The 15,559-nt window shown below is 35.9% G+C and overlaps 1 protein-coding gene across 9 annotated transcripts in view; it reads right to left on the bottom strand.

Moving 5' to 3' along the window:
• CEP128 (centrosomal protein 128) overlaps window positions 1-15,559 on the bottom strand; it is a 343,545-nt gene that overhangs the window by 298,848 nt on the left and 29,138 nt on the right. For all 9 annotated transcript variants that reach the window (XM_074327098.1, XM_074327091.1, XM_074327093.1 and 6 more), the window contains one exon: window positions 11,883-11,955. In XM_074327098.1, coding sequence (XP_074183199.1) covers window positions 11,883-11,955 — 73 coding nt within the window. The remainder of the gene's footprint in view (window positions 1-11,882; window positions 11,956-15,559) is intronic.

Genomic DNA, 15,559 nt, shown 5'->3' with positions numbered 1-15,559 from the left:
CTGCATTTATTACTCTGGTAATGATAAACTGTTCTATGTATTCAGTTCTTTATCATTTTAATTATCTATAAGCATGACCTGCCGAGGAAGGTTTTGATGTTTATGTGCAGCAAATAATTAAAGGGCTTTTCATTAGCTTGTCAATCTTTTCTACTGTGATCTGCGAAAAATAAATGAGCTGTAAAGGATCAAAAACTAAAGTCAAACTGAAAAATGTGTAATTGGGACTCTCTAAAATAAACATGAAAAGATTTTTTTTTTCTCTCTGATGCAAGATTTTCCTTGCTAAAAGTTGGGCAAATTCAAAAACACTTTATACATTACCATTATATAGTCCCCTAAAAAAATTTTTTTACACTATTTGATGATGTGCACATTTGGTGCTGATGGATAGGAGACATTTGCGTTCATTTAAGAGAAGCAATAAATACAATCCTGTTATAAGAAACCTTTTGCCATCAATTCTATATAGCCAAGAAAGGTCCTGATCACCAAGGATCTTACTAGGACGATGGATATGTTCTAAATTGGATTTTGGTGATGGCTGCACAACTCAGGACATTTACTAAAAATCAATTAATTGTACACTTAAAGCAGATTAATTTTATGGTAAATTATACCTCAGATCAAGTTGTTCTTTAAAAACACATTGGTAAACACAAGTTTAGTCAATAAAGACTGAGCAAAATATCTTCTCAAAAAAATTAGCAGTTAATATTTACTAAGACTGATAAGCCTAGTGTTTCCAACTTCCAATGCCTAAATCAATTAAGATATATATTATAAAATTCACAGTTCTTTACTAAAAACTCAAAATACCCAAATCAAGCTTCTAATTTAGCCTAGTAATCAACTATAATATCCCAACAAACAATTTACTACTACATCTAAAATAAATGCAGCACTGCTGTAATAGAAAAAAAAATATTGGATAAACACTAAAAAACAAAAGTTATTAATTTGTTCGATTTTTACAAAATGAAAATACCTTTATTGTTCACTGTGAATATAAGAAACAATTAACAGCAACACATCAAAAAACAAATGATGCAGAACCACTTCAAACTCATTAGGATAGCTACTATAAAAAATAATAATAATAAAATAAATATTGGAGAGGCTATGGAGAAACGGGAACGCTTGTGTACTGTTTTGGTGGGAATGTAAAATTATACAGCCATAATGGAAAACAGTACGGTGGTTACTTAAAAAATTAAAAATAGAGTGACCATATGATCCAGCAATTCCATATCTAGGTATATACCAAAAACAATTGAAAGCAGGGTCTCAGGTATTTGTACACTTTGTACACGTATGTTCACAGCAACATTATTCACAATAGCCAAAACATGGAAGCAATACAAGTGTGCATTAACAGGTAAATAGAGAAACCAAATGTGCCATATATATGCAATGGAATATTGTTCAGTCTTAAAAAGGAGGAAAATTCTTACACATGCTACAACATGGATAACCATGAAGACATATGCTAAGTGAAATAAGCCAGTCACAAAAAAAAAAAATCTGTACCATTTCGCTTATAATGAGGTACCTCGTCAAATTCAGAGACAGGAAGTAGAATGGTGGTTGCCAGAGGCAACGTGCCTAAAAAAGGTTTTGATGTTTTGAATGGGGGAGTTGTTGCTTAATAGGTAGTTCAGTTTTACAAGACAAAAAGAGTTTGAATTTGGCTGCACATCAATGTGAATGTACATAACACTACTAACCTGAACACTTAAAAGTGGCTAAGATGTTAAATTTTATGTTATGTGTATTTTACCACAATTAAAAATAAACAATAAAGAAGGATAAACAGAAATAAAAATAATCTGCTAGTACCACCATCTATCAAGAGAAAAACACTGTTAAGTATTTTGTTTTATACATCCAGGAATTTTTCTATGCATATGTGTATGACTAGTCAAACACATATCCATTTCATTTCTTTTTTTGAACAAACATTGGGTATTTCACAGAGTATTTTATACACTTTTTGTTGTTCACATATCAGGAACAACTTCCCATGATAGCAAATAAATCTACATATTCATTCTTAACAAATGAGACAGTTCTCCATAATTGATTACAATAATTCCCTATTAATAATGGGATAACATTTATTTTTACTAGAATATGCTGTGACAAACATTCCCATATAAAATCATTTTTGTAAAGATACAATCTTTAAGTAAAATTGTTGAGTCAAAATATATGAATCACTGATGGAAGTTATTAATCTGGGATCACAAAATAAACTAGTGAGAAAAATGAGCCCAATATATATGAGTAAGTCTCTATTTCCAGCAGTATCTTGTAATCCCAGGTCCATTTTCATGTATCCATTCAGTCAGCATGCACAACACTAATTTGTTCCAGTTACTATGACAGGTAGAGGTCAGGGATATAGCAATACACACGCTGTATCCACAGACCCTGCCTTTGAATAGCTAGCTCTCTATTGAGAACTGACATTGAATGAGTAGACTTTCTCTAATTAAATTTAATGAGTTGAATGACTTCTAAATTTCAGGGAAGAAGGTTGTGCTTATTAGCATCCTATCAAAATTATAGCAGTTTAAGTAACCAAACACTGAAATCAAAATCAAAATTATTTAAACATTGTCCACTTCACCACCACAGTAGTACATGTGATGATGGAGAATTACTGTATCAGTTTTGAAACAATGTTTGTGTGAGGCAGCTTCTGTCATTGTTTCACTGATCCCTGCTTCCTGGTATTCATACACTTGTGGATGGGTCCTAGGGACTTTCTTCTAATGCACAGAATACACAAAAAGTAATGAGATGTCACTTCCATGATTGGGTTACAAAAATGATGACTTCCATCTTGTTAGCATGTTCTCTCCTGCTGGCCCTCTCTCGTGCCTTCTTGCTTGCTTGCTCTGATGAAACAAGCTGACCTGTTGTGAGATACTCTGTGGAAAGGCCACGTGTCAAGGAAACAAAAGAGCCCTCTGAACAATGGGTCATGACAAACAGATGCTTCAATCCAATAATCTACAAGGGACTAAATGAGCCAAGAAGTAAATCCCTTCCAGTCAAGACTCAGGAGATGACTGCAGCCTGTGAGAGACCCAGAGCCAAAGCAGCTAGCTAAGACATGCCTGGAATCCTAACCTACAGAGACTGTCAGATAACAAATGTAAGCCAGTAAATTCAGGGAAATTTGATATGCAGCCATAGATACCGAAGACAATTTTTCATGTTTTCAAATAAATCCTCACCCAGGAAATAATCTAGAGACTCTAATGAAGAATATATTCTCTACTCCATCCACAAAATTTCTATCCATTTCACAGAATTTTGTTCTCCATTTCAAAATACTATTATTTTCACTGTTACTGGCTTCTCTGTAGTCCAGTGATAGAAGACCACCTCTTTTCTCTCAGCTATGCCATATACTGGCCTGGTGATTTAGAAGCAAATGAAGCATACACTATGTGAGATGTTCAAGTAACATAATCTCCAAAAACACCAATTTCATCATCCCTACAATGGGGATAACCACTTGCCCTGCTTGCCATTTAGAGTACTGTGGATCAAAAAGCATAAAAGTAGTGGGACAAAAAAATACAGAAGACATGGTAGAAATTAATAGTTGTTTTCCCATATCTACTCCCCAACCCCCATTTCGTCCATAACAAAGAAATTTTCTAACTTGATAGGTGGCTGCCAAATATAAACAATACATATTCTGGGCTCCTCAGCTGGTAACTGGGCGTGTGACTTAAAATTCTAGCAAATGGGATACAGAAGTGTCAAGTGACAACTTCAAGGACCTATCCGTAAGAGAAAACACATAGGTGCCTTTTGCTCTCATACTCATCCCTTCCTCCACCTTGCTGTCTGGTACACAGATGCTGCCATCTTAAACCCATGAAACTGAGGCCATAACAGCAGAAAAACAAGAAGAGCATGACAGAAAGAGCCAGAATCCCTTACACATTTTAAGGTCAGTACATGCAGCTCCACCCGGAACCCTGAACTCCCTACTAAAGACTTTTCCACAGAGAGAAATAACTTTTGTCTTTTTTAAGCCATCATTAATTGGAGGTTTTCAATTGTTTACAACTGAAACCGACCTTAACTAAAAGAGAGAAGCATTTAGTGAACTTCAAAATGCTAGGCAAATACAACCATTGCCTTATACATCCAGTGTAGAAACATGGGAAAATCATAATACCCTTGGCTCTGTTTATTCAAGTATAAAAAAAACAAAAACCTCTAAGTAAGAAAATGAATACACATTATAATTAGGACTCAGACAAGCAAAACATACATATAAACTAGTATGATTGAAAATGAATAAACACACTAAGTATTTTATGATTTCCAACAGTGGTAAAATTATAATCCTCCTGTAAGTCCACCAAAGGATCTTTATAGACCAATCATCCAGACAGATCAATATGCTCAAAACATTTCCCTTTTGCTACTGCTAATATTCTGAGTCACACAACTCTAACCCAGCAACAACCAAGGACCTGAAATGCACATTTGGACAATCCTAGTTTTGCCTGTTCTTGCTCATCTATTTCTGTGGTACATTTCTGTTTTAGTTAGGATACAACCTTAGCTCTTTCAAAGAGATGAAGTACACAGCAACTGAAATAAGATAAAAGTGTATTTCCAATCTCATACTGCAGTCCAGGAGAAAGCAAGGCAGCTGGCGGCCACTCTGCTACCTACAGTCATCCAGGGATTCAGGGGCCTTCCACCTGTTGTTTGCTCCACTATCACCCTAGGTTGTTATCCTCACCTGCATGGTTTAAGCTGGGTCCGTGCTACATTCGCATTTCAACCCACATATGGAGAAAGTGAGAAATTACCAGAAAAGTAGCTTTGTTTTCAAGGAGACAAGTCAGAAGTGGTATGCATCACTTTTACTCACACTTTGTCACATGGTCTCAACTTAGCTGCACACGGAAACTGGGAAATGTCAGCTCTCCTTGAGTAACCTTGTGCCTGGATGAAACTGCTGGGGGCAGGAGGTGGTGAGGGGAGAAGCATGGGGAGCTGATTCCAAAGGGAAGAAGGCACTGGATACCAGGGGTTAGTGAAAATTAGCATACCTTCAACACATAATGCAATTTTACAGAAGGCCCCCTTTCATCCTTTTCGGAAGAGGGTAAGATAAATGCTAATTCTCAGATAAAAGTACTAAAAGAGGACATTTAAAATACTAATTATAAAACTGAATAGTATGTAACAGATTACAACGCAGATAGATTTTAATCCTGTAAATCCACTTCGAGAAACTCATTCTACCCATTTACTTTCCTACGTGAAAACTGGCACAAGGACAAGGTCATTCATTAGAGTGCTGTGCACAGAAGCAGAAGGCTGACATAACCTAAACATCCATCAATGAGACTGGTTGAATAAATTATGGGGCAGTCATTCAGTAGAATGCTTTACATATTAAAAGAAAGGAATTAGAAAGCTCATTAGATACTAATATTGAACAATCACCAATCTCAAAACTATACTAAATGAAAAAAGCGAAATGCAGAGCAGTGCTTTTAGTATGCTACCTGCTACCAATTATGTAACAAAAAGGAGCGCAGGGAAGAAAGGCCTCTCTCAAGGTGATACCATTTCCTTGCAGTCCTGCATGACAAGAGGGAGCCAGCCATGCCCAAATTTGGGGGGTGGAGGTGAGGGAAGAGAAGCCAGTGCAAAGACCCTAGTGTAGAAATGAATCTGGCAAATTCAAGACACATAGAGAAAGACAGATAATATAGGTACTATAATCTGGGGTAAGGAATTTGGAACAGAAGCAGCTCGGGGAGGATTTGTAAAAGCAGGGGAAGAAGTCACAGTGAAATGACAATTTCTGAAAAACTACTCGGTTACCGTCAGGAGCACAGATGGGGCACACACAGGAGGAAAGAGACCAACTTCAATGGAGGCCACTGCAGTGAACTCAGCGATGGTGCTTGAAGAGAAATATTAGACAGAAGAAGATGGAATTAAGCAAGACTTCAGAAATAAATAGGGCAAGATTTTATAATGGATTAAAAGGGTGGTATGAAGAAAAAGATCTAGAGCGACTCTTAGATGACCACTGGATGGATTATGATTCCATTTTCTGAGACGGGGAAGACCACAGGAAGAACAAGTAAAAACAGTTCTAAATAGAAGGGCATGCAAAACACTAATTCAAAAAGATATATGCACCCCTATGTTCACTGCAGCATTATTTCCGATAGCCAAGATACGGAAGCAACCCAAGTGCCCATCAACAGACAACTGAATAAAGATGTGGCATATATATACAATGGAATATTACTTGGCCATAAAAAGACAATGAAATCTTACCATTTGAGACAACATGGATGCACCTAGAGAGTATTATGCTAAGTGAAATAAGTCAGACTGAGAAAGACAAATACCATATGATCTCACTTACATGTGGACTCTAAAGAACAAAATAAATGAACAAACAAAACAGAAACAGACTCATAGAAACAGAAAGCAAACAGAGGGGAGCAGTCTTTGGGGAGCTGGACGAAAAAGGTGAGGGATTAAGAAATACAAATTGGTGGTTACAAAATAGTCACGGTGGAAGGGGGAGGGAGACAAAGGAAGAGGAAGGAAGGAAGTAAAGAAGGAAGAAGAAAAGCAGGAAGAAAAGGAAGGAGAGGAGGAAAGAAGGGTATGGGCTCTGTACCTAACGACACAGCATATATGTATAACTACTGAATGACAAGATAATTCCCAATAATAAGAATTATTTTAAAGACGGCATTTATTAATTCCCCCTCACTTTCATTTTCTATTTCTGAGACCTAAGGAAAAAATATTAACAATGTCAGCTAATACTAATTAATTTTTATCAGCACCCCACATTCATCAATTAAATTTACTACTAAGATATCAAAAAGTCCTAAGTCTCTATATTTAGATAGAAAAATAACAAAATAAGAATAATAATTAGAATAGCACTTAAAGTTAACATTTAAAGAAAAGAGGTGAAACAAAAGCATTCTGTTTATGGGATTGTATTCTGGCTTTTCAATGTTGATTCCTCAGCTCTTTAATAATACATGCTGTTGTAAAAACCATTTCAATAATATTTGCTGTATATCCTGCTGCTGCAAATCTATGCAATATCCTAAATTAGGTGTTGAGAGAATTTTTAGTTCAATTAATGACCAGCTCTTCCAGAAATAGCTGGATCCACGTTTACATTTTTATTAAAATGTAGAAAACTAAACAAAAAAGATTGGCGTTTTCCTCCATGAATAATCAAACTTAATATTCACTCATATCACACTCAACTGGGTAAATTCTAGACAACTAATTTCCCCTGTGGTATAAGGCCTATGCAATATTGATTGTTTATTAACACAATTAAGCGTTAACAGAAAATATTTTCCATAACATCATGCTATAAATAATAACTACTCCCTTCCAATGGGCAGTTTGAAAAACAAATAAAAATCTATGATGCACAAAGGATTAACAAATCAGATCATGGCATGTATGATAGAAACCAGTATTTTTTTGCCTCTCAAAGAGAAATGTTTTCTATAAACTTTCAAGATACATTTTAGTTACTGAGAAAATGCATGACAAACAAGTGTAGCCTCAGAATAATATACAATAAATGTGATTAACAGTGGTTACCAGTAGATTTGAAATTGGTGAAAGATGGGGCAGTCATTCATTTTCCGTTATTTCTACAATATTTTAAAGTTTTCCACTGTGAATGTGCATTACTTTGGTAATTTTATTTTAAACTTAAATCTGGAGGGGGAAACAGATGCAGCTTCTGAGAAGCTCAAATAACAAAACCACATCTTCTCTGACAGTTGCTCTCGCGAATTCACAAATACAACACAAATGTCCAGTATTTATGATGTGTAAATCTTGACTTCAGTTGGAATAAGTGAGTCACAACATCTAAATTAAGCCTTGTACAAGTTGGAAGTAAGCATCATGTGCCTTCCGAGAATCTTCTAAAATTCAACAATATTATTTTTGTTTTTGCATAAACAATTGTTTCTTAGTCAGGACTACATGAGGTTCGAGATGCCCTCCGTACAATTGTAAGACGACCTTACTTTGAAAGCAAATTACAGAAAGCACAAAACAAGCTGTAACATCACAACCTGATGTAAGGAACTGGCAGATGAACAATTCAACCAAGTACACAATTAGGTGTGCACAATTTTCCAGGTTTAGACAACATAAAAGAATGTGTCCTGATGAGCTGGGCACATTGGACAACTGAGTAAACTAGCAAGGTATACATACCAATTATACTAATGAGCTGTGAACTACTAGTGAGTGTGACATCCAGTCGTGCAAGCATAGCTTTATCTGATGTAGAGTAATTCTGATGTATAGTAATGATGATATGAAAGAACTTGGGCTTTCGTTGAATTGAGCTGTTAACTTTTGGCTCAGTGGTTAGACTTAGACCCCCATTAGTTCTCTAGACTATGTAGATAGTACTTGCTAGTTTTATTTGCTATATGAAAGAAATAAAAATGGAATGATAGCTCTGTCCATCACGGGTTCTCTTTAACATGATAAAGGCAAAACTTAACAAAAGTAATGTACACTATGCAAATTAGTATTTTCAAACTCTGAACTCAAACCATCCCAAATATCTAACAATGTCGAAAACCAGCCTGACGGTACAGGTGGAAATGACCATGGCTTCCTCAGATCTACAAAGGTCTCAGCAGAACACCAGAGGCTATTCGGGTCTGGATCAAAGCCCTTGTTACAAGCATGCTCACAAGTTACACCTATGTAGCAAGGAAAAGAAGCCTCCCGCACAGCTGAACAACTCAGTCAAATCTCATGCATTAGAAATAGCAAACACAGTAATGAAATCTGATATATGCAAAAAGATTGAGGGAGTTTCACGTCCAAAAATGACAGACTACAGATAGTTCAGACCAACCCTTCCACTGAAAATAACTACAGTATCTAGAGCTATTTTAAATAAAAGTCTGGAAAATTAAAATGAAGTAAAGACATATGAGACCAAAAGCAAGAGAAGAAAGAAACCCAGAGAGAGTGGTCTATCTTTCAGGGCCACTTTCTCCCAGAAATATCAGCCCATTTTGCAAAAGGCAGCTGAGACACTGAGTAGCTGCACAGAGTTTTTCACAGACGTGTGGAGTCAAAGGGGAAAAGCTGAAGTTGAGAACTTTTCCAAGGAACGTTCCCGGTTAAACATGCCCTACCCCTAGCACTTAGCCTTCGGGTTGGAATCTCACAGGACTATACACTAGCATTAAGAGTAAATCAGAAGGAGTTCAAACACGGCACTGAAGTTTAACACTGAAATAGCTCAACGACAAATAATAAGGTAAGCCGTGACTGCTATAGCCCCTAACCTATAACAAAAAACAAATATGTCCTCTCATACATAACAATTATCAAATTACCTGTGCAACTTTTCTTTGCTGAGAATGAAATATATTTTCTGTCATCAACAGAAGATCCCATTAACAGACTTTTAAAAATGAGAAGAAACAGCTGTAGAATGGGAGACAATATTTGCAATACATATAACTGACAAGGTGCTCATATACAAAATATATAATGAACTCCCACAAATCAATAACAAAAAGACAAGCAACCCAATGAAAAAATGGGCAAAAAAATAAACTAACGTGTCAAAAAAGAAAACAGCCAATAGCCAACAAACATAAAAAGATGCTCATCATCATTAGAATCATGAAAATGCAAATTAAAGCCATGATGAGACACCATAAACACCCAAGATGATGGCTATTATTGAAAGACTCGATATTATCAAGTGTTGGGAAGGATGAAAAGCAACACGGATTCTCATACACTGCTAGTGGGAGTGCAAATCAGTGCAACCGTTTTGGAAACCTGTTCCTCAGTACCTATAAAATCGGAAGGCACCTAGCACTTGCACTCCACGCTATGTACCGAGAGAAATGTGTGCACATGGGCAGTAGAAGAAGAAGATCAATCACCGCAGCATTGTTCATAATAGCCCAAAATTTGAAATAATTAAAATATCCATCATAAAATGTTGCAATATATTACAGTATATTCATACAATAGAATGCTAAAGAGCAATAAAAATGAACGAACTGCAAGTATACGACACAACACCCAGAAGTATCATAATCATAATTAGCAATAGAAGTCAGACACACAAAAAATATGTCCTGTATGATCGCATTTATATAAAAAGTCCAAAACAGGCACAATTAATCTAAAGGGTAAAAAGTCAAAATAACAGCTTTAAAAAGGAAGGAGTCAGTGATGGGGAGGGGGAAGGAGGAGGCTCCCTGTGTGCTGGTAATCTTCCACTTCTAGGTCGGGTGGCTGTTACGACATGGGCATGTTCACCTTACAATAATCAATCGAGCTATACATTGATTATGCATGTTTCTGCATGTGCATTATACCTCCAGATTTTAAAAATTAGGAAAATATAAGAAAAAGCTTTGGCAGGTTCCATTGTCAAGTGACAGTTTCCACTCTAGAGTTTACGAGAACTGCAAAACCATGTAGGAAGTTATAGAGAAACTTGGAGTTACATTCTTAAAACTCTGCATTCGGTTCCTGTTGAGATAGTATGTAAATCAGAGACTGGCACAAATTTCTTGCTGTGTGAACCACTACAATTAAGAAAGGCACCAATACATTAATCTCAGAAAAGACCTTTATTTGAAGTATATGGGATTTTAGCTATTTTACATTGGTACAATGTAAACTGAAGATGCCCTTGGTATGCCTGGAAAAATCTAGGACTTTATGTAAAAAAAAAAAGTAAGTGTCCCATGTCTTGATCCCACATTAGATGTCACATGATCATGCACTAACTGCAAAGATTCGTCTACTTCAACAGAAGACAGGCATTATATCTCCTCTCTGGGGCACTTCACAAAGAAATGAGCACCAAAAACTCAGGAGGAAGGTGCTTATTCTTATTTTTGAAATGGGCAGTAACTGAGTTTATCTCTGAAAATAGAGCATATCCATCTCCTAGCCTATGCAGCCAATAAATTCAAACTCCAAAGTAAACTTAAAGAACTGAAAATACAACTCACAACTAGAGAAAACTATCTGCTTCTACTAGGAAACTTTCAGTTTGAATAAAATGTGTTAAGAAAAATAATTCTGCTAACTTTTCTTGTCTTGAGGAAAAAAAGTATTGTGGGAAATGAATGAATACACATTGATCCTGAAGTTGACAAATTTGCAACAGTGACCATTTCTATTGATACTTTTCTCCTAAAAAACAATGGCTGATGATGAAAAAAATGGACACTGTATGTACTTTATTTTTTACTTTAATTCCACCAAGGATAGTGATTTGATAAAAAGGTATCACTGTATCATGAATGTGAACAATCTAAGTTTGAGATAATAAACCACTAGAATGAGGGGTATTTTCAATCAGTACCACGTCAAACAGAAACAGACAGCAAGGAGGACTTTGTAGCAATTGTAATAACACACTTAGGTAAGATGACCTGAAATACTTAATAGGGAGTACTACAGAGCCACCACCAAAAAATTCTGTTTTTCTCAAATATCATGTAACAAAAGCTATAGAAGAATCACTGAGTCAATAAAATTCAAAATAAACATCAAATACTCATAATCAAACCCTAAAAATTAAAACAAATGATAATTCTATCCCTGATATACTACCATTGTATTCCAAACTTAAATGCCTAAAAGTCATGAACATTTTATAAGAGGTGTAAAACATATTTTTAGACAAAATGGTATATATACTGCCCAAAACATTAAAATCTACTAGACTTCACTGTGAGTACAACCAGCCCAGCCACCCTCTCTACCATCTACATATGAAATAAAACTTTTTATAAACAAAGATTTCTCACCACTTCTTGTTTTTGAGTTTCACTAAGTTTTTCATTCAATTTTTCCAAAGCCCTTCTTGTTGCAGCATCCGACCTAGGCAACAAAGAAAAATGTTTTAACGTAGCTATTTGAGAAAATAGATACAATTAACAAAATGTACAACATAATAACATGCTATTACATAACACTCTACTGCAGTGGTTCTCAAACATCAGCAAACATATGAAACACCTGGAGGGCTTTTTTAAAAATACAGACTGATGGACCCATTTCATCAAACCTTCTGAATCAGGAGTTCTGGAATGGGGCCCAAGAATGTGTATTTCTACAAATTCCAGGTGGTGCTGAAGCTGCCAGTCTGGGGATTACACTTTGAGAACTACTGCTATACTGGAATATCACCTTCAACAAACAAATCAGCTGCAATATCTTCCATTTTAAACTAAAAAGAAAGGAAGAGAAGGAGGGGAGAATAAAACTCTAAATCTCATATCCTCTCAAGGAACTCATAATCAAATTCCATCAGAGTGTGCTGTACAAAAATACTCTGTCCTCACTAACTTATCTCCTACTACCTCTTCTCTCATCAAATCAATAGCATACAGGATCAATAACAAACTGGTACAGTTGGAAAGAGTTATGAAGAAGTACAAAGGACTTCCTCACATTTTCTTACCTCTCCCCACTGGCAACCATGCTCAACCGTTTCCACTCTTAACTCTTTTGCTGTTTACCGCCATCATTTTCAATTCTAGACAGTTCTGATTGACACCCTTTTGAAATATTTAGGTCAATTTTTGGATGAATGTATTGCTATTTTTTCCTTCTGTTGGTCACCTATGTAACTTACATAATATACTTATACCTCTTATAAACTATTTCATCATAGAGAAAAGCTTACATTCTGTCATGCTCACATTTTAGTCAGCTTCGTACTTGGATCATTAACTTCTTTCTTGTACTTTTGTTTTTTCTACGGTTTCATTATCTTTTGACCTTATTTACCACATCATTGATATTTTTCTTCCCCGTCTAGTATTCATCTAGTATTATGAATCAACTCCATTCTTGCTGACTACATTCTCCTCAAAGGACACTTACTCTCTGCTCTAATTCAGAGTGCATTCTGGGGATTACTTCCACTGAATTTTGGGGTTAGTTTTACTATATTTTATAACCTGCATCTTCCTCTTTCTTGGCTACCATCTTATTTTACTTATAGGTCCTTAGGTAATTTCCTCAGAAAGAAGTTACCTTAAAAGATAAATTTTCTAAGTCTTTAAATCTCTGAAAATGCCTTTACGTGTACCTCCTTCTTGGCTTTTGTGGTTCCATGTACTCCTGGATTTCCCACCTCTCACTAGGTGTTCCTTCTCAGTCCAGCTCCTCTTTGTATGTAAGACTGAAATACTGGAACACCTTAGCACTCAGCCCTGCCCTTCATGCTCTCCCTACAGTTTCTCTCTAAATATCCTCCACTGCCATGGTTCCAAGTACCACTTCTACACGCTGATCACTCGTAAAGTCTCTAAAAAAAAGAATTCTCCTTTGAGCTCCAAAATAAATATCTAGTTGAGTATTTGGATGTTTCACAGGCACCTCAGACCTAACATATCCAAGGCCAAACCCTTAATTTCTACACCACACCTACGTCCACCAGTCTTCCACATTTCAGGAGTGGACCTACCATCTACCCAGTTGCTCAAGTCAGAAATCTGGGAGTCACCTTTGGTTTATTCTCCCATCTTCCCCCACCCCCTTATCCAATCTACTGCTAAATCCTATCTCTTCAACCTGCAAAAAAAATATTGTGAAACAAACCCCTGTCCATCTGTCTCTTGCCATAATCCTGGTGAAGCTATCAACACCTCTCACGTTAATGCAAATCTTCTAACTCACCCTCCTCAAATCGATTCTCCATATGGCATCCAAAGTAGGTGAATTCTGAATTAAACTTTAATCCTTTCTAAAAGCTTGCTTTCCAGTGTACTCTTATTATTCAATGTACTCTTTATTGTAAATGTCAAGAAAAAACAATAATTAAATGGGCATATCAACTTTTCTAAATCACAAAGAAAATTAAACCTAGCAACCTCCTGCCCAGTATATTTTTATAAACATGTGGCACAAGTGAAAATCTGTGGATCCTAAAATCTTCCTCATCCCCAAAATTAAACCAAGTTTAACAAGAAACTTGACTCCTATTTTGGGTTAAAATAGTTTCTCTGCCTCGCACGTGCATCTATGTCACACAAACTGTTACCAGATGGTTGCAGCCTATGGATCAGAAAATTCCCAGTCACCACTGCACACCCAAATGACCATTTAAACTAACCAACTAAAGCATCCCTGCAACTTCTTCCCTGTACCTTCTTCCAGGACATCTCTGTGTCCTGAAGTTCATGTTCCTAGTGCTTAATTTATACCCTTCATTCAAATGCGTAAAAGCTGCGTGATAAAACCACTCCAAGAACACGCAATGTTACAATATTGATGCCATTATGCTGACTTTGTCAATTTGCCACAAATAAATATCTAAGTATTAAATTAACTAATGGGTTTAGAGGATTAATAATATAGCGCAATATAGCTCACAATTCAGGAATTCAAATGCTTTATGCACACCAGTATCTGTGACAGTGACCTTGAACCACAGTGAACTATAAGTGGCAAAGAGTACTCCCCACAAAATTCTGACTCTCCCACATCCCCCCAGTTCGATCTCCAGCAAACTAAGTTACTTCATCTCTCTGTGACCATTTCCACATCCAAAAAATGAAGAAAATAATGTCTGCCTCATTCGGGTTGTTGCAAGAATTAAACCTAAATCTACCTGGCAATGAAATAAGTGTTTAGTAATATTAACTAGTAGTAGCAGTAGTAGTAGTAGTAATAGTAGGTGTTTAATTCTTATTACTAATTCGCTGCCTTTGTCACATAAAAGCAGGTAAGTTATACAGACTGTAGTTGATATTCATAGATTTAACAATTACGGTTTTGACTTTTTTGCTATACAACATAAAACTGGTGTGTGCAATGATTTCACCAGCTGGAGTGGGAGTTAACAAGTGAACTTGGTAAACAAATTTCAATTCAGCTTTTCTGTTCCCTAATCATTGCTGTATATCGATTGTTTCTTGTAAAAATATTGCCTCCAAATGAAAGCCAACTGACACTTCTCATGATGAAAATAAAAATACCATAAAGAAATTTTAAATAAAGTGATACTTCTTGGAGACTACCCAGAATTGACAAAATGCAGAGAATAGGCAGTTATAAACCACTGGCTTTCGAAGATTTCAACTGAAAGTTAAAAATATTAGATTCTACAATGGCTCGTGTCCATTGACAAAGCCACATTATTCCTTTTTTCAAAAGCTCCATTGTCAGTCAGGTGGTCTCTGTGTCTGTCTCTCTCTCCAATGTATTTGTAAATCTACCTCTTAGCTAAGGTCTCAAAATGAATCTCTCTGCATTCCACTGTAATAAGTTAATATGTTTTTTAAAATATGAATTGATTTGTCTAACACTGAGTCATGATACAGTCTAAATTCAAAGGGTTTTGAACTGTTCTATTAATAAATTTTAAAATGTTGGTATAAAAACCCATCATAGTCTTTTAAATTCATGTAAACATGTCAATTACAGAACTTATTTTATTCTTCTAATAATTCATTCCTCCACTGAAAACCATATT

The sequence above is a fragment of the Rhinolophus sinicus genome, linkage group LG03 (genome assembly GCF_036562045.2).
Source record: "Rhinolophus sinicus isolate RSC01 linkage group LG03, ASM3656204v1, whole genome shotgun sequence".
Taxonomy (NCBI): Eukaryota; Metazoa; Chordata; class Mammalia; order Chiroptera; family Rhinolophidae; genus Rhinolophus; species Rhinolophus sinicus.
The sequence above is the reverse complement of the archived record's forward strand: the minus strand, read 5'-3'. Positions and strand labels throughout refer to the sequence as shown.